Source organism: Carassius auratus, linkage group LG44F (assembly GCF_003368295.1).
Source record: "Carassius auratus strain Wakin linkage group LG44F, ASM336829v1, whole genome shotgun sequence".
NCBI lineage: Eukaryota > Metazoa > Chordata > Actinopteri > Cypriniformes > Cyprinidae > Carassius > Carassius auratus.
In genome coordinates, this window is record NC_039298.1 from 121,497 (window position 1) to 148,801 (window position 27,305).

Below are 27,305 nucleotides of genomic sequence, written 5' to 3' on the forward strand. Positions count from 1 at the left end.
ATCTGTTGTTGCAGATAAGGTGTCGTGTCTGTTTGATGCATTAGTGGAGTGGGCTGGTGACGATGATGACTGTGTTTTCAAATCCGTCATGCATTGATTTGAACTGATATCAAGGAAACCATGGAAGCATACGTGTTTGTGTTGCTTGTGACTAAGCTTCTCAGAATCTAGTGTCGTAGATCCAGTAATGTGTCTCTCCACTGCAGGCAAAAGACTCTCCTCTGACGAGCACCAACTTTGTGCGCATCACCAAAGAGCTGAAGAACAAAGACCAGTACAGCCAGATCCTCTTTTCATGCTCTGTCAGGATGGTAGGCTTTTTACTTTTCAATTTCACTTTTAATAAATGACAAAACAATGCATTTGTATCACCAAAACATTTGCGGAGGATTGTTAAATTAAGAAATCCTGTAAAATAACAATAGCACAAATGGAGTAGACTGTGATAAAGCAAACAGAAAATAAATAAGTAATATTAATAACAAAGTCAAATTACAATAGTGAGAATGGAGTAAACAAACTATATTAACAAATAAAGTGACAATGGTGTGATTGGAGTATACAATAGCACAAAATTGAATAAATAATGGAAGAAATATTAGCATCTAAAATGATAAAATAGTAGTGCAAATGAAGTAAACAGGCAAGATTATCAAATAAAATAAAATAACAATGGTGTGAATGTAGAAAACAAAGAATATTAACAAATAAAAAAATAGCATGAATGGAGTAAGCAAACAGTATCGTCAAATAATGTAAAATTACAACAATGTGAATGAAATAAACAAGCATTATTATCAAATTAAATTAAATTACAAGTGTGAATGGTGCAAACAAGCAATATTATCAAATAAAATAAAACAATAATACTGTGAAAAAAGTAAAGTATATTAACAAATAAAGTAGAATTACAACAGTTTGAATATAGTAAACAAGCAATGTTATCAAATCAAATAAAACAGAAATGTGAATGGAATAAAAGAGAAAACAATATAAAATGGAGTATAATTACAAAACTGTCAATAAAGTGAACAAGCATTTTTTATAAAATAAAATAAAATAAAATAACAAATGAGTGAATGGAGTAAACGAAAAATACCAATAAAATAGTACAATACAGTTTGAAAATAGTACAAATAAAGTCAAATAAATTAAGTGTAAATGAAATAATCAAAAAATATTAGCAAATAAAACAAAACACAACAGTTCAAATAGAGTAAACAAGAAATATTAGCAAATAATATAACCTACTGTACTAAAAAAAAGTAAAATAAAAGTATGAGTGGTATAAGTACTATGTTATAAATGTTACAAATAAGAAAATAGGTACTATTAACAAGAAAAATATGACTTAAAAAAAAAATAAAATAAATAAATAATGTAGAGTGAAAAAAAAAGTAACATACTTATAGGGTAACCGTGACAAAATATAGTCTCTCTCTCTCCTCTCTCTCTACACACACAAAGACACACACACTCTCTTATTCACCAAACTTCAAGTCACAGAGTCTCATTCACTTTCTCATTTTCTCACTCGTGAGCACCTCTGAGCGTAGCCAACGTGGAGATCACGAGCATAGCCGAGTGCTCAGTGTTTGACTGCCTTGAGCAAAGCCTGTAACACTCACTCTCTATCATACCACTGCAGCTATAGATGCTGCTACCAGTGCTCCAGTTTATCTTCCCTTCCCAGCCAGACTCAACCCAACTTCACAAGCTAGTTTTAAAGACATGACCCTGCAGTACAGTAGGGGAGCAGCACATAAACGTACCAACAGTGCTGATGCGAAGGTTGCTCATGAATTTCAATTATCCCTGCTGAATATCATTGTTACTTATTAATGCAGTCAAGCTTAGACAGTGGAAGCTAGTTTAGCTCATTTCTGCTTTCTCTCTCTCTCCTGATGTCTTTTTTTTCTCCAGCTCAACTGGTTCAACAACACAAAGGACAGAGCTCTACTCATCACAGACAAGCATATCTACAGGCTGGAGCCCAGAAAACACTTTAAAGTGCAAAAACGAATAGCGCTTGATTCAGTAAGTATTTCATGCACTTGAACACCCAGTCACCCAGCGATTTAATGAAAGAAACATTTTTGGGTCCGCATCTTCAAAGAGACCTTTCAGAGATTAGTTCCTAAAAGAATATCTCACCTAAAAATGGAAAAATGCTGAAAATGTATTCACCCTCAGACCAATATATATATATATATATAGATCTGATTTGGAGAAATGTATAATTTCATAACTTGCTCACCAAAGGATCCTCTGCAGTGAATGGGTGCCGTCAGAATGAGAGTCCAAACAGCTGATAAAAACATCACAATAATCCACAAGTAGTCCGCACGAGTCCAGTCCATCAATTAATGTGTCATGAAGCAGAAAGCTGAATGTTTGTAAGAAAGAAATCCATCATTAAGATATATTTAGCTTCAAACGGTTGCTTCCAGCTAAAATCCTCTATCAATAATACTGCTTTCTCTAGTAAAACACTTGTGAAATATGCACAAAAGCAAGCACTGTTTACAGGTGGAAACAGTTCTAAACTAATATGTGGGTGGATTGTGATGTGAGAGGACAACAGGGGTTGGACCTTTTCACTGGTGGAAGTGTTGGATATGGACTCGTATTTTGATTAGTTTCTTACGAACACACAGATTTTCACTTCACATGACATTAATTGGTGGACTGGAGTGGTGTGGATTATTGTGTTGTTTTTATCAGCTGTTTGGACTCTCGTTCTGACGGCACCCATTCACTGCAGAGGATCCGCTTGTGAGCAATTACGTAATGCTACATTTCTACAAATCTGTTCCCATTAAGAAACAAACTCATCTACATCTTGGATGGCCTGAGGGTGAGTACATTTTTAGCAAATCTTCATTTTTCGGTGAACTATTCCTTTAAAATAACCTTTTTTTCAGTGTAAAGAACACTTTAAAGATCTAAAGAACCCTTTTCCACTATAAAGATCCTTTTGTATAATAGAACGGTTCTATGGATGTTAAAAGTTTGTCGTGGAACATCAGTTTCAGTTAAGAACCTTTATTATTCTTAAGAGTGTGAAATGAAGCCTCAAAAACAAAGCAGACGTGTCTTGGTATCCGTCATTGTCTGGGTTTTGTTTTTGTTTTATGTAACTGTGCAATGTGGGTCAGTGCATCTGTCTGCTGCAGTCTCGCTGTCTCCTGGCTCTTTTAGATTTGCCATCCGTAGCACGTGTCCCTTGTCTTTAGCTAATGGTTTTTTTTCTGCAACTACCAACTGGTCTCTCCATATGACCAGCCACGTCAGATGGTTTAACCAGGGTCATTCACAAACTTCTGGCTGCGTCGGAGTGAGTTCAGTGACCAGAACAGTCTGTGTGTGAGGTGTCTGACCTACATTCTGTCTACGTTCTCAGATGCGGGATTTGGACACACACTGCAGCACTGCAGTCTGAGCTCCCCTTCACAATCACATACACACACATTAAATCCATATCTGTATGTTTCACACGTCTCTAGCGGAAGCAAGAGCAGACGTCTCAGAGAGAGAGGTAGAGATAAGCGATTGGGCAGAACAAACTGCAGTATAGCTCTAAATCTCGCCAAATATGTACACAAACTCTTCAAATACAAAATTGTCATGCTACACCTGTCATTATGATGTTTACAGATTGCAGTTTGTATGCCAAGTCAGTTCTCACAAAAATATACATCATATTTCCAAATTCTAAGAAATGCATAATTAATATTTTAAAGAGCATTATTATTGTTTGCATTGTTACATTATTTTAAAGGCAATTAAGCATATGAATGTAATGCATATGGACTTTTCACTTTATAAATTATTTTTAATCTAATTATTCTCAGTTATTATTCTAATAAATAATGTGATGTATCGATCAAACAGCCACATGCAATTTAGTGTATTGATTTTTTTTTTTTTTTTTTATGTTTTAAGGCCAGGGTAAATTAAAGGTAGCACAACAAATACTATTAAAATGATTGTACTATAATTTATAATAAAAAAAAAAATTGTACTATAATATATGAACTATTATAGTTATATAAGTATTATAGTCTAATATTTTGAATTAGATTATATTTTAATCTTATTTTTATACTTTACATTTTCAGTTTATTTTTTAAATAGATTTAGTAATTTATTTCTTATATTAATTCATTTTAATTAATTTAGTAATTAATGTAGTCAGTTATTTAAATGTATATTGTTTTTAATTTTAATTAATTAGAAAATAAAGGAAAATGAAAAATCTTCCCATGGCAGCTAGCTGGAATATTTCATTTATTTTATAAAAGTATATATATATATATATATATATATATATATATATATATATATATATATGTATATATGTATATATATATATATATATATATGTATATATGTATATATATATATATATATATATATATATATATATGTATATATATATATATATATACGTATTTATATATACGTATATATATATATATATATATATGTATACATATATATATATATATATATATGTATACATATGTATATATATATGTATATACGTATATATATATATATATATATATATATATACGTATATATATATATATATATATATATATATATATATATATATATATACGTATATATATATATATATATATATATATATATATATATATATACGTATATACATATATATATATATACATATATATATATATATATATATATACATAATTATTATTATGTATTAAGTATTATTATTTGAAATAGATATTAATATCATTAGTAATTTATGGTTGTAGTTTTAGGTTTATTTTACTATAATAATCCTAGTACTGCCATGATGTATAAATGCTTTACTATTTAAATAGTGAGATTATGGATAAGATTGTGGTTAATTGTCATGAAAATAATGTCACAATGCAAAAGACGTCTTAATGGACCTAAAGTAGGTTCCAATTTTTTAAAGCAAAAAAAAAAAAAAATACACACACACACACACACAGACATATATATATACATACACACATTTTTTTATTATTATTTATGTATTTTTTTTGGACAGCAGTATGACCTGCACATGTCCTAACATATTTTATGAGATTATTGTAATCTCACAGCCTCGCCGGCAGCCCTGCACCTAATGGGTAACCATCCAAGAGCATATTATGAACTTTCACAAGCCCCTCCGGTCAAGCCAGACCACACTGGATGGGTTCAGGCAGTCCCAGACAAGGATATTGTTTTATGACTGCCCAGTACATTGTGGTTTTAATCTCATTTCACCACAGACTGACGCATTACGGCTCTGTGCGGCACATGGGCTGATCACATCAGCTGATATTCTAGAGCGACAGAACAGAAAGGGCAACCTTATGTCCATTCACACTTACCTCACAATATATCCTTGTAACCATATAGTTGTGCTTGGAAATCCTGTTTGAACTTGTCTGCATAAATGCTACCTAGGTGTTATTTATTTTATTTTTTTGGAAATGCTTTGTTTATTCAGATATGTGTGTACCTGTTTGATTGGAACACAGTGCAGTGTTTTCCTGGTCCACCCTCATTTCTCAAAATCTCAGACAGCGAGGTCAGCCGCATATACTGCAGGACACAGAACGATTAACCTGTGCTCGCCTGCACGTGTGTGTGTGCATGTTTGTGTGTGCTAATGTGTGCCCATCCAAGTGGGAGTAAAGAGGCTTAACGCTGCCTGATCACTCTCTTTTTTTCAGGCACAGTGGTGACGAACCTACTGCTGTTCATAACCATTCACATTCATGTACACTCATAAACACACTGGCCTTTAATGAACATTAAAGACCCCTGGAAATTTGTATAGGCGGGACATTATGAAGGCTTGTTTTTTTAAATAGCCAGTAGACTTTAGTTTTGTCACAGCATACTGTTCACATATGTACAAGTATTATTTTATGTAGTCATAAAACGAGGACTGTATCCCACAAATGCACTTTCTTGTTTGATTCGACTGCCAAATATCAAGACATTTGGAATGTATTTGGTAAAAAAAAAATTGGTGTTTGGTTATTGTTAACTATAACGGAAACTATAAAAAAATAGTAGTGTTGGCAGCTTTCTGAAATAAGTTGAAGCTGAAATATGGAAATTACAAAAACTGAAATAAAAATATTTTCAAGCTATTTGGAAATGTTAAAAAAAGCGAATAAAATTACAATACAAAATAACTAAAATGTAAACTAACTTGCAGTATTAATAAATACTGTAATAGTATATACCGAGATGAGAAAAAGTATGTGAACCCAGTGGGACTGGTTGATTTTTTGCATTAATCGGTAATAAGATGTCATACCGCCATGTTTGTTAAAGGTTCAAATATGCAGAATATGCTACAAAACCAAAGAAAGTGCAGGACCTAGATGTTTTTTCTTTTTCCTGAAGAATAATGACGAACAAGGGACTCGTGAACAGCTTGTGTGGTGGATCATTCATATATTGACAATTAAAGTTCACTTCATTTTTCAGCAGCAATGTGAATGTTTAATGGGATGTGTTCAATAAAGACTAAAGATTGTTATTGTCTGTGTACTGTTAGCTCAAGCACATTGTGTTTGTCTATACATGTGACTTTAATGAAGATCCGCTGACATATTATGACCAATTAATTCAGAAACCAAGCAATATCTATTGGTTTGCATCCTTTCTCTTGCCTCTGTATATATTAAAATGATACTCGCAAGTTGACTGCTGGTGATATTAGGTGAAGGACATCTATTTGTTTAGGGATCGCTGAACTGGATAAAAATATGTGCAGTGCAGGATGAGTCATCAATATTTTTCCCAGAAGAGACTGCATACTTCAAATGTTTAGGGCATGATTTCATGGGTTTGTAAGGCGAAAGCACACTATTAAAGAAGATAAAGGCACATGCAAACATCATCCCCAGCACCGTTTCTACTCTCAGAATCATGTGTACCAGCCAGGCACGCACACATTTTACTGACACACAACTTCGATTGGTCACACTCTTTGAGTAACTGCAACAATCCAGTCATTCATTCACGATTATGCCCAGCATTCTGAAGGTTACATGTGCTGAAGCGCAGGAAGTGATTGCGCTGTGAATGAGCTTTAACTCTGAGATTGACTGAATGCCATTGGTTGGTGGAAAAATTGATATGTTGGACTCAGGAATGATGGATTTATTGGACGCCAATGCTTTGACTTCATTGTGCACCAACACATGCCATTCAATGTGTTTCATGTGTTTGCATTGCTGTTTTACACTTTCTTCAATCCCACAGGTGGTTGGTGTGAGCGTAACAAGTGGCAGCGACCAGATGGTGGCGCTACATACTTCCTCTCAGGATGACTTTCTAGTGCACCTACAGAGGGGCCAACTCAACCCAAATCAGGACCGTGTAGGGGAGTTGGTGGGCAGCCTCACAGACCACTTTACACGGTAAGAGTCCCTGCTAATAACCTCCAGCATGCACATTTCTCAGGGACTGTGCAGATATTTCTGCTACTAAGGCAAGCATAACTGTTAGTATTGTTCATTCTTTATGTTGGGGATTTAAACAGGCGTGTAGCCCTTAGTATTAGGGTCAGCCACATAAGGCTTGTCTTTTGTCCAGATCTGATAATTTATTCAAAATTACATTAAAGGGTTAGTTCACCCAAAAATGAAAATTATTTCATTAATAACTCACCTTTATGCTGTTCCAAACATGTAAGGCCTCCGCTTATCTTCAGAACACAGTTTAAGTTATTTTAGATTTAGTCCGAGAGTTCTCATTGAAGCTGTGTGTACGGTATACTGTCCATGTCCAGAAAGGTAAGAAAAACATCAAAGTAGACCATGTGACATCAGAGGGTCCGTTAGAATTTTTTGAAGCATCGAAAATACATTTTGGTCCAAAAATAGCAAAAACTATGACTTTATTCAGCATTGTCTTCTCTTCCGTGTCTGTTGTGAGAGAGAGTTAAAATCAAAGCAGTCTGGATATCAGGCTCGCGAACGAATCATTCAGTTCACCAAATCGAACTGAATCGTTTTAAACGGTTCGCATCTCTAATAAGCATTAATCCACAAATGACTTAAGATGTCAACTTTTTTAATGTGGCTGACACTCCCTCTGAGTTCAAACAAACCAATATCCCGGAGTAATACATCTACTCAAACAGTACACTGACTGAACTGCTAGTCTGATAGTCTGTACCGATTTTTCCCGGAAAAACACGAGTGGCTGGAGGCGTGACGTGTGGGCGGAGATAAAGAATCACGAACCAGTAGCCTTTTGTGTTGAGCGCGTCTGGAAGCTGTGACACCGTGAGAACAAAACCAACCAAAACAAAACATGGCTAGCAGTCAGATTCAGCGTATATTTATGATCCAGAATCAGATCCAGAGGCTGAAATTGAACAAGAGCAGCATCAGCAATCAGTCTCTATGTGGTATGCAATGTCAATGTACTTTTTTTTAAGCTGTACATGTGGAAAGTGCAGTTTTATGCCAACATCGCATGTTGTTTACTTGATGTGCTTACGCGCCGATAGCTAAGTTAACAACACAGAGATATTTGAAGCAGTTTTACTCACCGCCTGCTGTTCCAACACATGATCGTGACCCTTTTTCGTTGGGACTGCATTATCCTTAAGAAATAAACGATGTGCAAATCCGGCATCAAACTGGACCTTGTTTGTAAAACAAGCATCTTCGAAGTGCAGGGAACAAACAAAAACACTTGCACAACTCCGTTGATGCTCTGTAAAAATAAACTCCATCCACTGGTCCCTTAATGCTGTTTCTCTTTTGGTAATCTGTGCAGGGTTGTCTTGCCCTGGCAACCAAAAACACACTCCTTTTGTGACGTTTCGCGACGCTCTCGCTCTGATCAGTGAATCGCTCTGATCAGTGAATGTCTGTGCTCTCAGTGCTCTGCTATACGGGAGCGCGCGCTCTTCCGGCAGAAGTGCCCTCAGGACCCATATAAGGAAATTCCGCTCCATCTAACGTCACACAGAGCCATACTCGAAAAAAACTTTCCGAAACTTGTGACAAACCGGAAGGAGTATTTTTGGGAACAGAAATACTCCTTCAAACGTACAACTTAATTTTTAAAACTTTGTCCATGTTTAGCATGGGAATCCAACTCTTTAACAGTGTAAAAAACTCAGTATGTATGAAATAGCATTTCACCCCCCCTTTAAAAAGTATGGCTAATATTAATTAGCTATTCATCATACTTGTTAAAATGCTTTTACCTTGATTTGTATATAATGCAAATGTAATAATATGACTAATGATTAAGATATACACTCATACACGTTGTTTGGTTCATCCCTCACTATCTGTTCTACAGACATGAATCATTCCTCAGACTCCTTTTAAATTGAAGTGATCAGACATAAGATTTTGCCTGGAGAACAATGAAACATTTCATCTGGATTATTAATAAGCTTCTAATTCCAGGAGTCTTATAAATTTAAAAGGTTTAGAGTTTTACAGTTTAAAAGGTTATTGTCACTTTGAGGCCTTTTATTTATATTTTAATCAGTGGTGCTTTACCAATCATGATTTTTAATGGCAGATTCAGATAACAATCAAATTCCTTTTTTATTTGCCCTGTAACAAGCAAACTAGCCTTAAAAATATCCGTAGTCATTTGAATTTAGAGAAAACCGCTGCATTTCAATCATAATCCAAACAAAGATTCTACACACATGTTGCATGAACAGCGTTTTCTTTATTTGAAGTATATTGTATAATTTTGAGATTTAAATCAAAAAAAGGAATGGTTCGACTGGCCTCGAGGGAGCCAATATTTGGTCCTGGGGCAGACAGCTGGCCGGTGGTGTATAAATTGTGTGTGTAGCGGATGTGGAGTGTGTGTCCGTCAGTGGGTGTCTGTAATCACTGCTCCTGCACGTCTGCTTTAAAGCCATTGTGCTGCCATCTGCGAGTCAGTGTGTGGGGGCATGCCCCCTTTACGACATCATTAAAAGAAGACGTCACAGAGGCCTGATGAAGTGTGTGAGCATGTGTGTGTGGGGGGAACAGATGACAAAGCACAAATGTCCAGTTCACTAGATCCCCACAGCAGAGACGCAGCACCACTTTCATGAAAACTAGATTGTTCTGTTTCATAAAGGTGATAATGATGAGGATGTGAAGCACAAACATGAAGACAAGAGGGACTGTCTTAAAGCATTTGTGAGGTATTTCAGTTAAACAGATGTCAAAATAACCTCTGGCCAGCCCTAAACAGAAGGGGACTGTACTTTGCCAAGTAGGGCATGTTCCTGGATCAGAATGTCTCGTTGGTCCTGAAACAACATTCTTCCCAACGAAAAAACGTCTTCACCCAGTATCTAACCAGATTTCCAGCAAAATTAGGACAGATATGGCATGAATCAATTTGCCTGTGATCGTTTTCTGTAATAACAATATGTTTGGAATTGCAGAAGAATGTTGTACAGATAATTAGATAATTTTTTTTTTTTTTTGAAAGACGTGAGATCACTGACATTGTGTCTAAACTGTAAAAATATCCACATGATGAACGTCTGTAAACATTCACTAAATAACAGAATTTAACACTAAAAAACCCTAATGTACATTACTGATAGCAAAATTATGAATTCAATTTTGTCACGCAGGGGCTACAGCAAATGTCCTTTCACCATAAATTCTATGATAATTTATAGCTTTCAAAATCCACGCATTGATGGTAATTTACAGTGATTTTACATGTAATGCACATTGCCATTTAAAACCTTTAGAGTGAACCAGTAAACAGGTTTTTACTGTAGCATTTACAAACTCTTTTTAAAGTGAAATTTTATAATTTCCAACAAAAAAAACAACAACAACAACAACATATCTTTAATATACATTATGGTAGTGGTTTTAGGTACTTAATTCTGCTGTACGTTTGAATCATTTGTAATAACTGATAAATAATCATAAAGGCTTTAAACAGTAGAAATGCATGGTGAGTAAAATTATTTGTGTAATTATAGAGAAATTTCATGATTAGCTTAATTTTTACATTTTTTTATGTAATCATTGGGTGATATGAGATTCATCTCACGCTCCAGATCTTCCCCCGGATTACTTAATAATGATTATACGATATTTAATGTATTATTGAAATGACTAAATGGAGGTTGAGTTGGGTTGTTGGAGGAATCCTGGATGATTTGGCTCAAGAGTGACAATAAATTTGTTTTGTGATTAACAGGATTAGATGAACATATCTCTCATGATCTTTCATCTCTAACTCAATTTTAAAAGATCAGAAAAATTGCCATGACCTGTAGGAAGATAAAGACGAGTATGTGCATAAAATATGTATGAACTGTAGCAAAGCTTTTGCGAAGCTGGTCTCGGGGTGATTTTCAGTGGATGTATGAAGTCAACTTCACAAAGCTCTAAATGTTCTATTTACACCATCCACTAAATGTTGTCTGCAATAAAGTGTCAGTGCTTATATAATTTATTTCATGTGTGATTTAAAATAAATTTGTTTTCATGAAATGTTTGGTCAAAAAGTGAGTTTGCGATGTAATTCATGCTCATTTTCCAATCTGATCAAACCACTCTTATGATCTAGTTTTGTAAATATTTCATGATTTAAGATTCCACATTCTGCTTTGCATGCATGCTGAGAGCTCTTGTTGATCAGCAATGTCTGTATCTAAATTCAAACAGCGATGCATTTCTGTTAATATTCCTGTCTTTAAACTCTGTGACCTTTCCCATGGGTCATTCATCCTCACCTGACTCACGCAGACATTATGACTGGGTCATGTGTGCTTGCTTGTGTGTGTGTGTGTGTGTGTGTGTGTGTGTTGGCTAGTTTAAAACCCTATTTGGCCATCTGTTTAGACAGCTGTGTGTGTGTGTGCGCACACACATGTGTGTGTGTGTGCGTGCATGCTTGTGTGTGTTGGGGACGATAATTTTTCAATGGTTGGATTTAATACAAATGTTAAGAAATCAGAGTGGCCAATTACCATTACTTATGTACATAAAGTAATCCAATTTAAGGAAAGTAAATGGCAAAATTGCTGGAATGCAAGTTTGTACTTAGATTTTGGAAATAACATCAATTTGCCTGACTAATTACTTCAAATACACATTCAAATTGACTGCCCAATCTCATGAGTCATTTAGTAATAATTGCCTTACATTATAATAATGGCCTAGTTATTCCCTGTCCTGTAATAAGGTATAACCATGAATATATAGGCATTATAATACATATAGTTGGATTTTGTTGATATGTTCACTCTATCATAATGGTTACCAGAACTATTGGCAGGAGGTATTAAAGGCTTCAAAGCTTTTCTCAGGTTTAATCAATCCAGTCTACTGCAAATTATGAATTATGGATTTCAAGACATTCATTATTGCAGTTAAAAAAAAAAAGATATATTATAAGTGTTTCATCATATTAAATTACAAACTTCACCTTTAAATGGCAACCTACCTTTCAAAAGTGTGGGGTAGTGTTTATGACAGAAGATTATTCTGCTCATCATTCTGAAGTGTTTTATATTTTTTTTATATATATTATAGTGTAATTTATTTGTGTGATGCAAAGCTGAACTTTCAGCATCATTACTCCAGTTTTCAGTGTCACACGTTCCTTCAGAAATCATTGGAATATGCTGAATTGCTGCTGAAGGAACATTTTTGATTATTATTAATGTTGAAAATGAACACATTTTCATTCTCAGTGTTGTTTACTGAATGTAAAGTTCAAAAGAATGGCATTATAAATGTCTTCACTCTCACTTTGGATCAATTTTGCATCTTTGCTGAAAAGATTCTCTATTGTTGGCATATGTGACATCATCCCTGTTGTCTGTGTGTTGTCCTCATATAGGAAGGACGAGCCTGTTGAATAATCCTCAACTCGTGTGATGTTGTGTATCAGTAAGGGAACTATCTTCTCAGGCTCAGTTGATGAGCAGCTTATCTCATACTACCTTCCCAAGATGTACATTTAGTTTCACTGAGGATTAACTAAGCTTGAAGTAATCTATGTGATGAACTATATGATTATATAACTGATACATAACTTAACTTATACAGATATAAACTCAAAAGTATTGAGATACAGTATAAACCCAGAATTGTGAGATATTAACTCAGAATTGCAAGATATTAACCCAGGACTGTAAAAAATAAACTCAGAATTTGAATATATTAAATTATCAGATATAATGTAAACTCAGAATTGAGATATGAAATCAGAATTGTAAGAAATAAACCCAGAATTGTAATATATTAAAACAGAATTTTGAGATATTAAATCAGAATTGTGAGATATTACATCAGAATTGAGATATAAGCTCAGAATAGAGATATCAACTCAGAATTGTGAGATATAAACACAGAATTAAAATATAAACTCAGAACTGTAAGAAATAAACTCAGAATTGTAATATATTAAATCAGAATTGTGAGATATTAACTCAGAATTGAGATATAAAATCTGAATTACGAGATATAACCTTAAAATTGTGAGATATAAACTAAGAATTGAGATATAAGATCAGAATAGATATAAACTCAGAATTGTGAGATATAAAATCAGAATAGAGATATAAAGTAAGATTTGTGATATAAACAGAGAATTGAGATATAAACTCAGAATTATGAGTTATAAATAGACAATTGAGATATAAACTTAGAATTGAGATATAAGATCAGAATACAGATATACAGAATTGTGAGATATAAGATCAGAATAGACATATAAAGTAAGATTTGTGATATAAACAGAGAATTGAGATATAAACTCACAATTATGAGTTATAAATAGAGAATTGAGATATAAACTCAGAATTGAGATATAAATTGAGAATAGAAATATAAACTGAGAATTGTGAGATATAAACTCGAAATCGCTCATTATGAACTTAGAATTGCAATGTATAAACTCAGAATAAAATCAGAATAGAGATATAAACTCAGAATTGTGAGATATGAAGTCAGAATTGTGAGATATAAACACAGAATAGCGATATATAGAGATATAGTCTCAAAATTGAGATGTAAACTCATAATAACTCTGAATTGCTAGATATAAACTTAGAATTGAGATGAAAACTCATAATAAAGATAAAAACTCAGCATTATGAGATATAAACTTATTTTTTATTCAGTGGCAGAAAAACGGAATTGTGAGATATACATTTAAAATTATATTATACATGCATGAAATTATGAAGCAAAAAAAACGTAACTATGAGGTAAAGTTGCCATTTTTTTATTCAGTGGTGGAAACTGGCTTCCATCGAAGTCCATGTGACTTGTGCATTACTGTATATAAGCCAATTGATAAGTTTATTGAGTCCATTACTCCAAATGTCAAATTATTTAATTATTTTCTTACTGGATGAGGTATTACTTAAAATATTTTTGGAGCTGCTAAAGCTGTAATTTGTCACATCAAAAAGATGTTCAGCATGTGTTTTGGCCCCCCAATTTATCCCGATTTCCCCTTACTCACATTTAGTGATAATAGCTTGTTCCTTTACACCTCTGTGGGACGCAGATGCTGCTGTTGCCTCGACGATAGTTGCCAAGCAGCTGAGGATGTGCTAATTAGGATTGCAGGAGAGATGATGGGGAGTAGTGGAGGTGTGTGTGTGTGTGTGTGTGTGTGTCTGTGTGTGTGTGTGTGAGAGAGAGAGAGAGAGAGAGAGAGAGAGATTGTGTATGGGGCTGAATGTGTTTTAAACGGCTTCAATCTGTGGACTCTTAATGGTCCCTCCTGGTGTCTTATGACTGCTGGGTTTGTTTTAGTGCCCCAAAGGCTTTTAGTTTGTCCATAAAGAGCTGTATAACAAGGAAGAATAACACAAGCCTGTTTATGTGACTGTTTGGTATTCTCAACCTACAATAATTATGATTAGAGAGTATGTTATTGCACACAATTTTGGCATAACAAGTAGAACTGTCTGTTGTAGACACGAACTACGAAAGTATTTTCATGTTTACATAAGTTACAAAGTATTGTTGAGTGCATATTTATAATTTACATGGATAGAACATAACAATTAAAAAGAAAAGAAACAAACAAACACAAATGAGTACTTTTATTCAACAAAAAAATGCATTACATTTATAGAAACTGACTCTAAAGACAAAAAAAAAATACAATTTCAAGTAATTGTTCTTCTGAATTTTCTATTCATCCAAGAATCCTAAAAAAAAAAAGTATCCACAGGAATATTAAGTAGCACAATTCAATTATTTCTGAATTACTGACTGGAGTAATGATTTTGAAAATTCAGCTTTGATCACAGGAATAAATTACATTTTAATACATATTGAAATAGAAAATTATTATATTATAATAATATTTAAAAAATATTGATCAAATAAATACAGCCTTTGCAAGCTTAAGATTCTTCTTTCAAAACATTTAATTAACAGTAGTGTGCATGTCGCTAAAAATGTGTGATTTTAAACTAATCATAGACTTGAGATAAAACTAAACTTACATTTTCCATCATTTCAATGGGATGTGTCTCTGTTATTAAAGAAACATTAATTTCTTATTTCTGCACTTTATGTCAGCTGTAATTATTTCCAGTCCTATATTTCTCTCTCTTTCAATCTCATATCTTCTCCTGCCATGTTTTTGTATCTCTGCTTCCACCTTTTGTCTCTCTGAGAGAGTTTGTCACTTCTGTCTGCTTGTTGACAGATGTGCAGTCTCAGCTCCTGTCCTGAGAGCCTTTGCCTACGGGGAAACGGCTGACAGTTTCGGAGAGGGCCAAAGAAGTGACGTTGTTTGAGAGTTATGGATGAATGCCTGAGGTGAAAAGGATTTTAAAAGCAGCAGAGATGCAGAAGTGTTCTTAGTTCAGGATGAAACTGAGTGAAAGTGACAGAGGGAAAGGTGGAAGAGAGTTTCCACTGACCTCAGCTCAGATGACTTAGTTTTATTAATAAACTGTAAAAGAGTATTTAGTAGTAGCTATAAACTACAAAAATAATTTGGCTTAGAAATTCGCAAAATCAGCCGTAAGCTTGCACATATTTACTCTATTAATAAAAAAAACGTACAGGACATTTAAAAGTATCGTCTCGGTTACGTATGGTAACCCTCCTTCCCTGAAGGAGGGAACGGAGATGTCATGTCGGTGACCGACGAAATTGGGATATCGCTTCGAAAGACCAATCTACTTTAAGTGTAAACCAAACGAGCCAATGCACACTGGCATGCAATTATTGTTTTTATTAGTTATTGTTAATTATTAGTATAAAAAGGCAGAAGGTGCAATGCATATCAGTTTTTCGCTGAGGAGCCAAGTAGATTGGTCTATCAAAGCGAGAACCCAATTTCATCTGTCACCAATGTGACGTTTAGAGTGACCGACTGAAAGGGAACTTATGTGCAAATAGGCTGCATTTATTTAATCAAAATAGAATGAAAAATAGTAATATTGTGAAATATTATTACTGGTCAAAATAGTCTTTTTTTTTTTTTTTTTTTTTTTTTTCTACTGTTTTAAAACTTAATTTATTCCTGTTATGTAAAGCTAAATTTACAGCATCATCAGCATCATTACTCCAGTCATGATCATTAAGAAATCATTCTAATATACTGAATTAATGCTCAAGAAATTTTGATGAATAAAAAGTTCAAAGGAAAGAATTTTTTGTAATAGTAAACTTTTGTAATAATGTAAAATTCTTTACTGTCAATTTTGATCAATTTACTTTGATATTATACTGAGGGGTTTATATGAATTATGAACACTATATATGAGCAAAATTATAGTAATAGTTATGCTTGCTTAAGCAAACATCATTGGTTTAAAAAAAATGCAGTATGATCTTGGCATAAAAAAAATAAAAAATAAAACATGTAAACCAGTCAAACTGTAAGACCAATATTCTGACAATTGCTAATGTAAGTGATGCTTGAAATTAAAATAAAATACATATAAACCAGCTGACATGACTCATACATTTAGCAGTTTTTATCATAATGAACAAATTTGCGTCAACATTTTTTCCTAAACTTCATGTTTTGTTTTTTTATGTATATTAAATATTTCTAACATTTAAGCCACCAAAACAAAAATACCCTTAAAAAAACCCCGAATATTTCATTTGAAACTATTTTTGCAAGCAAATTTCACAAATAATTGTGAACAAACAGTAACACTGATTTAAGTGCGAAATTCAAATAATATTTTTTGAAAAAATACTTTAAGTGTATGAGAAACAAAATCATTCATGTTTTTTTGACATGCATTTTCACTGAGAGACTGAGAATCTCGGATGTGATGCTGCTAATTTTGCTCAGTAATTCCGTCATCAGAAGGACAAAAAGATTTTTAATAAAGTAATGCAACATTTAACATTGTGTCTTCGTGGGGACACTGTTAGAAGAAGTGCTCTCGCCTCTTTATTGGTGATGTACTCAACAGGCCATTAGGAGGAGACTACAAACAAACGCATGCAGCCCACAGGGGCACAAACTCAGGGTGTGTTGGTAAACAAAAAGAATGCGCAGTGACAGCCGGGCCCCGGGGATGCAGACTGCCGTGTTTGTGTGTGTTTTCTTGAGTCGGTTTCCACTCTTAGGAATGGACTTGCAGGAATAGCGGATCTAGATTGTGTAATGAAGTGTGTTTTTCAGGCATGGCCCAAAACAGAGTTGTCAATGATTCACAGTAATGGACATGGAGATGTACACTCACATGTGATTATAGCAGTCCTACAAACACTGAATGAATGAAAGAAGACTCAGTCTTAAAGTCACGCAAGAACTGTACGAAGTTGTTGCTGCGTCCCAGTTCTGTCGTATGGTTTCCATAGCAATAAATAATGCAGCCCCACTGCAGCATGTTCTCTTTGGTTGGGGCGCCATGTCCCTGAAAAAAAAAAAAACAGGTCAACTCCACCGCACGCCTGCAACTTTGAGGAATCGCACACCTCCTGAAGTTCTTAGAGGATTTGTGAAAACCATTGTGCAACTTGCCCAACTAATCTACACTAATTGTAACCAAAGTTCACTTAAAAAATGTAATGCTGTTCATCGATCAGTGGGTTGGTGGTTTGGAGCCCTGATGGGAACAGTTGAGTGGAAAGGGAACAAGATAAATGAGAAGTTGCGTGACCCATGGAAGGCTGTTTTCATGGTGGACTGTTGTCCAGCTGTTGAAGGGCTTATGAGGAAAGCATGAGTGCTTATGTGCATGGTTTGGAGTGAGATGGAAAGAGAAAACCTGAATGAGGGGAAAAGACCATCCTGTCTTACTGTAGTTTGTGCAATCCAGGGATGATATATATATTTAAGAACTAAATTGAATACATTTTTATCGTGGAAAAATAGGATTATTTAATGTACATTTTTTATTTAATTTTATTTTATTTTTTGCAAAAAAAGTAAACTGCAAAAAAATGTTTAAAAAATCATCATGTACACTACTGGTCCAAATTTTGAGATCGGTAAGATTTTTTAAAGCAGTTAATACTTTTTTTCGAGAAGGATGCATTAAAGTAATCAAATGTAACAACAGTAAAGACATTTAAAATGTTTCAAAAGTTTTCAGTTTTAAATAACTGCTGTTCTTTTGAACTTTCTGTTTATAAAGAAATCCTGAAAAAAAAATTATGTATCACAGTTCCTCGCAAAATTATGAAGCAGCACAGTTGCTTCAAAACTGATTATAATAATAATAAATGCTTCTTGAGCAGCAAATCAGCATAATAGATGTATTTATTTAATTTATTTTTTTGATCACAGGAATAAATTATGTTTTAAAACATTTTGGTAGAGCATTGTGCTATCAAGTGCAACACAAGGTTGGGGGTTCGATTCCCTGGGAACACATGAAAGGTAAAAATGTATAACCTGAATGCACTGTAAGTCGCTTTGGATAAAAGCGTCTGCTAAATGCATACATTTTATTTAATAAAAAAAAAAATTGAGAGGTCATTCACTTACAGAAGTTCACAGAAACAACCTGTTTCTTAAAAAAAAAAATGCAACATGGGTACAAAAACAGGACATTATAAGTGAAATAAGTGAAAAGAAAAATATTCTATATGGCCCCTTAACAATGTGCAATATTAAGATGTGCATTTATGTAGCATTGCATTAGTGTTTTATAGACAACTGAATGAAAGAGACGTAGTGTGGCATGTTTGAGAGTTGGTGATCATGTTAAACACTCAGAGGAAGCGAGAAGACTTTGCATTCAGGGAACAGGGACAGGGGTGTCCCTTCTAATCTGTTCTGTCCTACATAGAACATTATTTTTGACTCCATCAAATGGGACTTTTCGAGCCCCACTTTACCATCTCTGGACCACTTATATAATAGACGGAAAATTAAATGTGCTTAAAACAGCATTTTAGCTATAATTGGATACAATACAGATACGTTAGCCTCGTTTTTCTGTCTTTTTATTTGTATCAAATACAGTACATTATTTGGTCAGTTTTGAGCAAAACAACTAAGTAGTTGTACAGTCAAAAAAAAAATCAACCAGCATGGTTTAAAAAGTGAATTAAAATGTACATTTCTGAAGGATTATTTAGAGAAGACTATTGTTAAGATATACTGTAATGTTATATTGGACTCTCATTGATTCTCATCATGAACCACTGAAAACAGCTAAACCACAATTAAATTCACAGCTTTGGCTGCTTTTTATAGACGCCAGGGAGCTGAGAGAGCTGTCACAGCCTATTTTAGGGATGTATTCAGCGTTGGCAAGAATCTGTAGTAATTATGTCATGTGTTTATTCCAGAGTGAAGAACACTCCACTGCCGGTCAAAGTGTGCTCCACAGCGTTCCAGGTACACATGAGCGGGAAACCGAAGAGCATCACCGTCGAGACCAAACCCGGACAGACCATCGCAGACTTCAAGAAGAGTCGAACCGGATTCACCTTACTGCTGCCCCACCAGTAAAGCCAAGACTTAGGACATAAAACAGTATTTAGCCATTCAGCCATGAAGGGACCATAACTTCCAGATATTTCAAACAGGATTGGATATTTTTGTGCATAAGTGTACATATGCTTGAGTTTGAATAGTTTGTGATTGTAAACACAATGAGGCTGTAGACAGCCTACATTCACACGTGGTTTCAAATACTATTCATATCACATTTCTGGAAATCCGTTGCCCGCGTCACTTTCTCACGCCATGTAAAACGTAACACGCCAGACGCTGTTTGTGGAAAACATGCTGTAAGTTTTTGAAGAAGCAAGGTTGTGTTGTTGCAAAGTCAAGCTGAAAATGACAATATAGAGCTATTCTACGCACCTCTTTTAGTTTTGAGACTTGTAAAATGGAATATAATCCAGCGCGACTGCAACATGTCGTAAAACCGCTTCTGTATTGCGAACTGTGTTGCTGTTATTGTTGTTTTACTGTTTTTATTGTTTGTAGAACAATACAACGTTGTTACCATAGAAACCAAAGCAGATATTTAGTAAAATGAACGAGGGCCACAGAACACACAAATTGGATCTGAACAGTTGCCATACACACAGTGTGGACGGTCAATCATTTAAATCCATCATTTAAGTACAATAAGATACACAGAAATCAGATTTTGGACTGACAGTCTGAGCGAGGCTTTCTACACTTGTTAAAAACATGAATGAAACATGAAAACATCTTGAGCTTGTGTTCACCACAGACCAAATTTCAGCCATTTAGCCAAAAACCCATTCAAAACAGCCGCTGACTTCAGGGCGATGGAACCAGAAGAGCTCAAATACAAGTATTTGACACGTTTTGGTAATCTCTGCAGTAGTCCTCTGTGTTAAACAGAAGGAACGTCTAAAGCAGTTTGTGCTAGTGTGTTGATCATGTGCTTGAAATGAAGATATGCAGCATAAATTATTGTGCCAATCCGCTGTTATTCTGCCGTCCCTCCTCTATTTTTAATTTTGCACATGAAATAGCCATAACGTGTGTCATGTCTTTTGAACTGTGGGCGATAATGTAATAATGGTATTTTATGAGTTCTCAACATTTTAGAAGGAACATTATATAGATACGGCCTTTGCACTTTTCGTAACCTTCTGTATGCAGATTATATTTTTATGTTCTATATGACTGTATTTTTTTCTCAGTGTGTACATTTGAATTGTGGAGATGCGACCAAGAGTATTTTCATGTGCCAGTGCTGTCACTGAGGCAGTACTCTTTCAAAAGGTACTAATACAGTATATACTTCTAAAGTGCAAATATGTATCTTTACATATGTATTAATATGCTAAAATGTACCTTGAAGGGGTTAATAAGGCACAAAGATGTACCTTTTAGCTTTTGTACCTTTTTTGTACCACCCAAGTGACAACTTGTGTACCTTGTTTTTTCTTTTTCTGAGAGTATTGCAGGAGTATTTAACCAAGACCTCGGGTTAAACCTAAAAATATTGTTACTGCTTTGTAGTTGTAATATATAAACAGAGGAGTGATTTCAATACTTATTAATATTTGTCAAATGCTGCATTTTTAAAAGCAGCAACTGAACTGTAATCAAATAATATGATGTTGGTTTATTAAATGCCACATGCAGTAATCGTGTGTTTGTTGTATATGGCAAGGACACAATTGCATATAATGACTTTGGTTTTACAATGGCCTCATAAACCGAACGGCATAAAAACATACTTTTTGAAATGCAAAAAGGTTTCTGTGAGAATTACATTAGGTTAGGGGATATAAAATATGATTAGCAGAGTATAAAAACCATTATGACTATGAAGAGACCCTGTTAAATTAAACTGTGTGTGTGTCTGAAGATCCTCAGTAGTGCCTTTCTGTCGCTCTGTTTTCTGTTTCCTGCTTCCACTCCCCTGCTGCGAGCATCTTTCATCTTTTCTGACACCCCTGTGTTTTCTTTTTTTCGGGTCTTTGTAATTTGACTATTTTTTGACACTTCTTTGCGCGCACCTGTCTGTCTGCTGACGTTCAACTCTGTTTCCGTCTCAATGTGTCATGAGCATGACTGGTTATTGAATATCTAAGACAGTTTTTTTCACACCTTTTACTCGAGTTGTCAGTTTACTTTTGGGGATTTGACATGAAATGTCACAAGTATGAGACACGATACTTGGCTATACGTCACATTCCCTTTAAAAAAAAAAGTATAATAACATGTTCCTATTGGAAACAAAAGCCTGATGTCAAATAGGAGCTTAAACAAGGAGCTTTTTAAGGGTTTTTAAAATAGTGCTTTAAAGAACCCAATGATAAATCAGTCATGTAAAGAACCAATGTAAAGTATATGGTTCTATATGGCCAATTCAAGAACCACTTATGGCAAAAGAATAGCATTTTTGCTTAAACTAAGGTGTTCAAAAGAACCACTGATGAACATTTGTGTGTAGAAAAGCTTTTTAGTTTTAAAAAGTACCCTTAAAACATGAGGAAATGTCAAAGTCTGAAAATAAAGCGAAGCGTCTTGGAAGCTTTTTAGGTCAGTAAGCTCTGCACCAAAGCCATTCTGTGACCAAGTTTGTTTTCCTCAATCTCATTAGTCATGTTTCTAGAGCAAACTGAGTCACAGGCAAAAATAACTATTCCCCCGGCAACAACACCCGCCTTCGACCCCAGCACATGGCAGCAAACTGAGTTTCTCTGATAGCTAATGTAATTATGAATCAGGTTTGAAGCTGACTGGGTCACCGGCTTCATCTGACACCTGGGGTCTTGTTTTTAAAGTTGCCCATCTTGACCTAGTGCATGTATCCGGTTCACAAATGTCGACGCAAACAACAAAATTCCATGGAAAATTATCAGTGCTTTGTGTACACAGAGCTTATTGCTTCCATATAGCCCTGTCCATCCAAAAAAAAAAAAAAAAAAAAACTGTTTCAAAGTTGTAAATAAAACAGACCATTGGAGTCAACCATCTTTTTACTAAATTTCACATTTAATTTTGAAATGTAACTATTTGTTTTCTATTTTGTCTCTCATGTAGGATTTCTAATCTTCTTTATGTGTCATTTCTTTTGCTCATGTTTCTCGGCAGATTGGAGCGAGGCTCATCCAATCACGATGCAGCTGTGGACATGAATTCTCTGATCATTCACTCTTGATCAAAACTTCCAACAATCGTCCTTTTTCCACAGTGACCCTCCTCCAATCAGCCATTTGTCTCAGTGACAGCTCGTCCAATCATCTGGCTCGCTGAATGACAGGGCTCATTCTAATCTATAAAAGAGCCCCTGTTCTCCTGGTGGACTGACATGGAGATTTACACCCAGCGGTGAGACTCAACATCGCTTATGGCAAGATGTCTTATGTTATACATGATACTTGTCCTTTAAAAAAAAAAAAAAATGTTTTACATTATTGAAAAAGAACAAATATAATAACATTTCTGAAGAATCATGTGACTCTGAAGACTGGAGTAATTATGCTGAAAATTCTGTTTTTATCACAGGAACACATTGCATTTTAAAATACATTACAATACAAAACGGATATGTTAAATTGCAATAATATTTCTACACTTATTACTGATTTTACTGTATTTTTATCCTATAAATTTACCCTCAATGATCATTAGAGAATTAGTGACATAACATGAGATAGGGGAACTGAATGTCCAAGTAGATGTTGTTTGCTAACTTTATAGAGCATCACAACACTCTTCATTTCACCTGAAATAGATTCGGATATGACCCGCTGCTGAATATACAGCTTGACAGCACTGCAATTCACATTCCATCTGCTCTTAATGAGAAGCAGCATCCTGTGTTGTCTGTGTGTGGCAGGCCTTACGCCTTCATGATCTGCTCGTGCCCCAGTAAAAAGGGTCTAGTGACGCCGCTAACACCAACCAAAGACTGCTAATGTTGTGTGATTTTAATAAACCTTTAATAAACCTAAATAACCTTAAAAGGAGGGGTGAAATGCTCGTTTTCACTCAATATCCTGTTAATCTTGAGTACCTATAGAGTAGTACTGCATCCTTCATAACTCCCAAAAGTCTTTAGTTTTATTATATTTATAAGAGAAAGATAGTCTGTACCAATTTTTCCCGGAAAAACACGACCGACTGGAGGCGTGACGTGTGGGCGGAGCTAAAGAATCACGAGTGCGAGTAGGCTTTTGCGTTGAGAGCGTCTGGAAGCTGTGACATTACCGTGAGGAAAAAACCATCATCCAAAACAAACCATGGCTAGCAGTCAGATTCAGCCGTTTATTTATGATCCAGAATCAGATCCAGAGGCTGAAATTTAACAAGAGCAGCAGCAACGACGTCTCTATGTGGTATGTACTGAAACTGTATATATTTGCTTAGCGGTTTTGTAAAATGACTAAGTTCCACTTTATGTCTTCTTTTTTTTTTTTTTTTTTTTTTTTTCTTTTTTTAAGCTGTACATATGGAAAGTGCAGTTTGATGACAACATCGCATGTTGTTTACTTGATGTGCTCACGGGCTGATAGTTAAGTTAACAACACAGAGATATTTGAAGCAGTTTTACTCACCGCCTGCGGTTCCAACACACGATCGTGACCCTTTTCCGTTGGGACTGCATTATCCTTAAGAAATAAACGATGTGCAAATCCGTCGTCAAACTGGACCTTGTTTGTAAAGCATCTTCGAAATGCAGGGAACAAACAAAAACACTTGCACAACTCCGTTGATGCTCTGTAAAAATAAACTCCATCCACTGGTCCCTTAATGCTGGTTTTTCTTTGGTAGTCTGTGCAGGGTTGTCTTGCCCTGGCAACCAAAAACACACTCCTTTTGTGACAATTCGCTCTCGCTCTGATCAGTGAATTGCTCTGCTATAAGGGAGCGCGCGCTCTTCCGGCAGAAGTGCCTCAGGACCCATTTAAGGAAATTCCGCTCCATCTAACGTCACACAGAGCCATACTCGAAAAAAACTTTCCGAAACTTGTGACAAACCGGAAGGAGTATTTTTGGAACAGAAATACTCCTTCAAACGTACAACTTAATTTTTGAAACTTTGTCCATGTTTAGCATGGGAATCCAACTCTTTAACAGTGTAAAAAACTCAGTATGCATGAAATAGCATTTCACCCCCCCTTTAAGATTTATGTTTGGAAATCTGCTTTGCACTGTTCACAGAGCACGTTCTTGACAGGTTGCCATGTCCACTTATTATAAACAGTTTGTATGTGAACTCAAGTACAGAGTTCTGTTGGATACTATTATGTTCAAGTTCAATACTCAATCTCAGAAGTGATGAAATTTTGGTTTCGTTTTTAGTTTCTTCTGGTCTGTTAGTCTCTTGGTGAAAATAAAGCAGTTTGAATACATGGCCTTGTCTGTTTTGTGACCACTAAAGATGAAGTTCTGTTTTCAGTGCTTTAACCTCGACTTTGAAGTGTGAATGCTTTAGTTCTCTTCATCGCTCAATAAAGTCAGAAAAACAAGCACACAATAACACATATGTAATACACACGAGTTAGAAAATGCTACAATGAAGAGAGTCAAGTTAAAAGCCAAGTAGAAAGCACAGAGTGTTGCACAGAACTTGCACAATAATAAATAACCACCAGAACAAACTTTCCTGAGGTGCTATTATTTGAATTATTATTTATTACAGAAGTGAATATGTGAACGAGCAGCTGGTTGCTGAGGGACGTGCTTTGATTCAGGGCAGCCATCTGCAGCGCTGGGCCGGCTGTGCTCCTGTGAACCGAGGCCGTTTCATTCTCAGATCAGATTTATGGCCGCACACACACTCACTGCACAGACAGCTGGGCTGGCCTCTGTATATCATATGTAACAGGAGCACATTAGCAGTGTATCTCACACATGCTGAGGAGAGTGAGGTTAAAGACAATAAACAAACCCAACAGGTGCACAGATTTGTTACTGTGTAGAGTATACTGTATGAGCCACTAATAAATGTGGCTACCAACCAAATCAAGAGAAATGCTTGTGTTCAAACAAACACTGTTAACATCAACAATGTCATCAACCTCAAAGCTAAAAGGAAATGCAAAAAGTAAATTACATTTTGCATGAAGAAAACAGTTGGTTATTTAGAGTTGTGAAATTTTTCATGATGATGTAACACATAAAAACCCCAGATTCTCAATGCCACATTACAGCTATTTATTTGCTTTTTTTAATGTATTTCCATTTTTTTTCACCTCTATGATAAAATTGTGTTCTTCAATTTGCTATAGTGATACAATCTTCTTATTTACAGTTTTTATCTGTCGGTTTGACCATTTTCCCCCGAAGAAATGTAATTGCTCTCAAAACACAAACTTATCTTACCCAAATAGTTTAACTTTATACTGTAAAATGAAGTTTTGCAATTGTTCTAATAATGCTTTTATTAAAAGTAAATAACATTGAATCTATAGGTTGGTTCTCTATTGATTATAAAACCTAGTTGTAGATGCACAAATACACTAATGAAAATACATGTTTATTGCAAAGTTCTTCAACAGAAGTTTTATTATATATATATATATATATATATATATATATATATATATATATATATATATATATATATATATATATATATATATATATATATATATATATATATATATATATACACATATTTCATATTTTTTATGAAATAGAAAACAAGTTATTCGGCACCTATCATCCATGTATAAAACGAATTACCCCTTTAAACTTAATACCAACTTTAGTAGCAATAACTGCAAACAAACACTTATACACTTATACACTGTGCTCTCAGAAGATGTAAACTGACAAGCCTGTGCATTGAAGCACTAACATGAGTTTCTGTGCATTGAACTTCTAACATATTAAAAACCCCATAAATATCCCATAGTGAAAGCTATAAATATTTTACACATAATACTTTAAACGTACTTTATCATAATGTATAACAGTTTATTTACTATTTAATATTATATATATATATATATATATTGTTTTTGTTTTTACACATTGCATAGTAACAAGTATTTAATGGAGAAATGAGCTTTATTGACATGACAATAACATCATGATGCAAACAATTTTAATGGCAAAAAAATAGGCTTAATTTTCTTTATGCAAAATACTATTTTATGATGAAACAGAATCATTCTTTCATCGAAGAATTTGCTTCATAAAATCAGTAACAAAGCACAGACATATCATTTGAATACTTTATTAAATAATTATAATCAAACTTAAAAAAGGAAATTCCACAGCTCGAATGTCACATTTAATATATATATATATATATATATATATATATATTAGATATTTCAAGTTTTTCAAACAACAACAGCATCACTCTGTGAGCTACAATATATCCATGTGTATTATTCAAAACTCCCTGAACCGTATTGTGCCGATAA

General features: G+C 34.6%; 1 protein-coding gene across 1 annotated transcript in view; it reads left to right on the forward strand.

Annotated features, from left to right (window-relative positions):
- LOC113068240 (unconventional myosin-Ig-like) overlaps positions 1–21,096 on the forward strand; it is a 51,647-nt gene extending 30,551 nt beyond the window's left edge. The window contains exons 19-22 of the mRNA XM_026240898.1: positions 207–311; positions 1,924–2,037; positions 7,279–7,436; positions 19,773–21,096. Of these exons, the coding sequence (XP_026096683.1) occupies positions 207–311; positions 1,924–2,037; positions 7,279–7,436; positions 19,773–19,935 (540 nt within the window). The 3' untranslated portion in view covers positions 19,936–21,096. The remainder of the gene's footprint in view (positions 1–206; positions 312–1,923; positions 2,038–7,278; positions 7,437–19,772) is intronic.
- Positions 21,097–27,305: the final 6,209 nt, after the last annotated feature.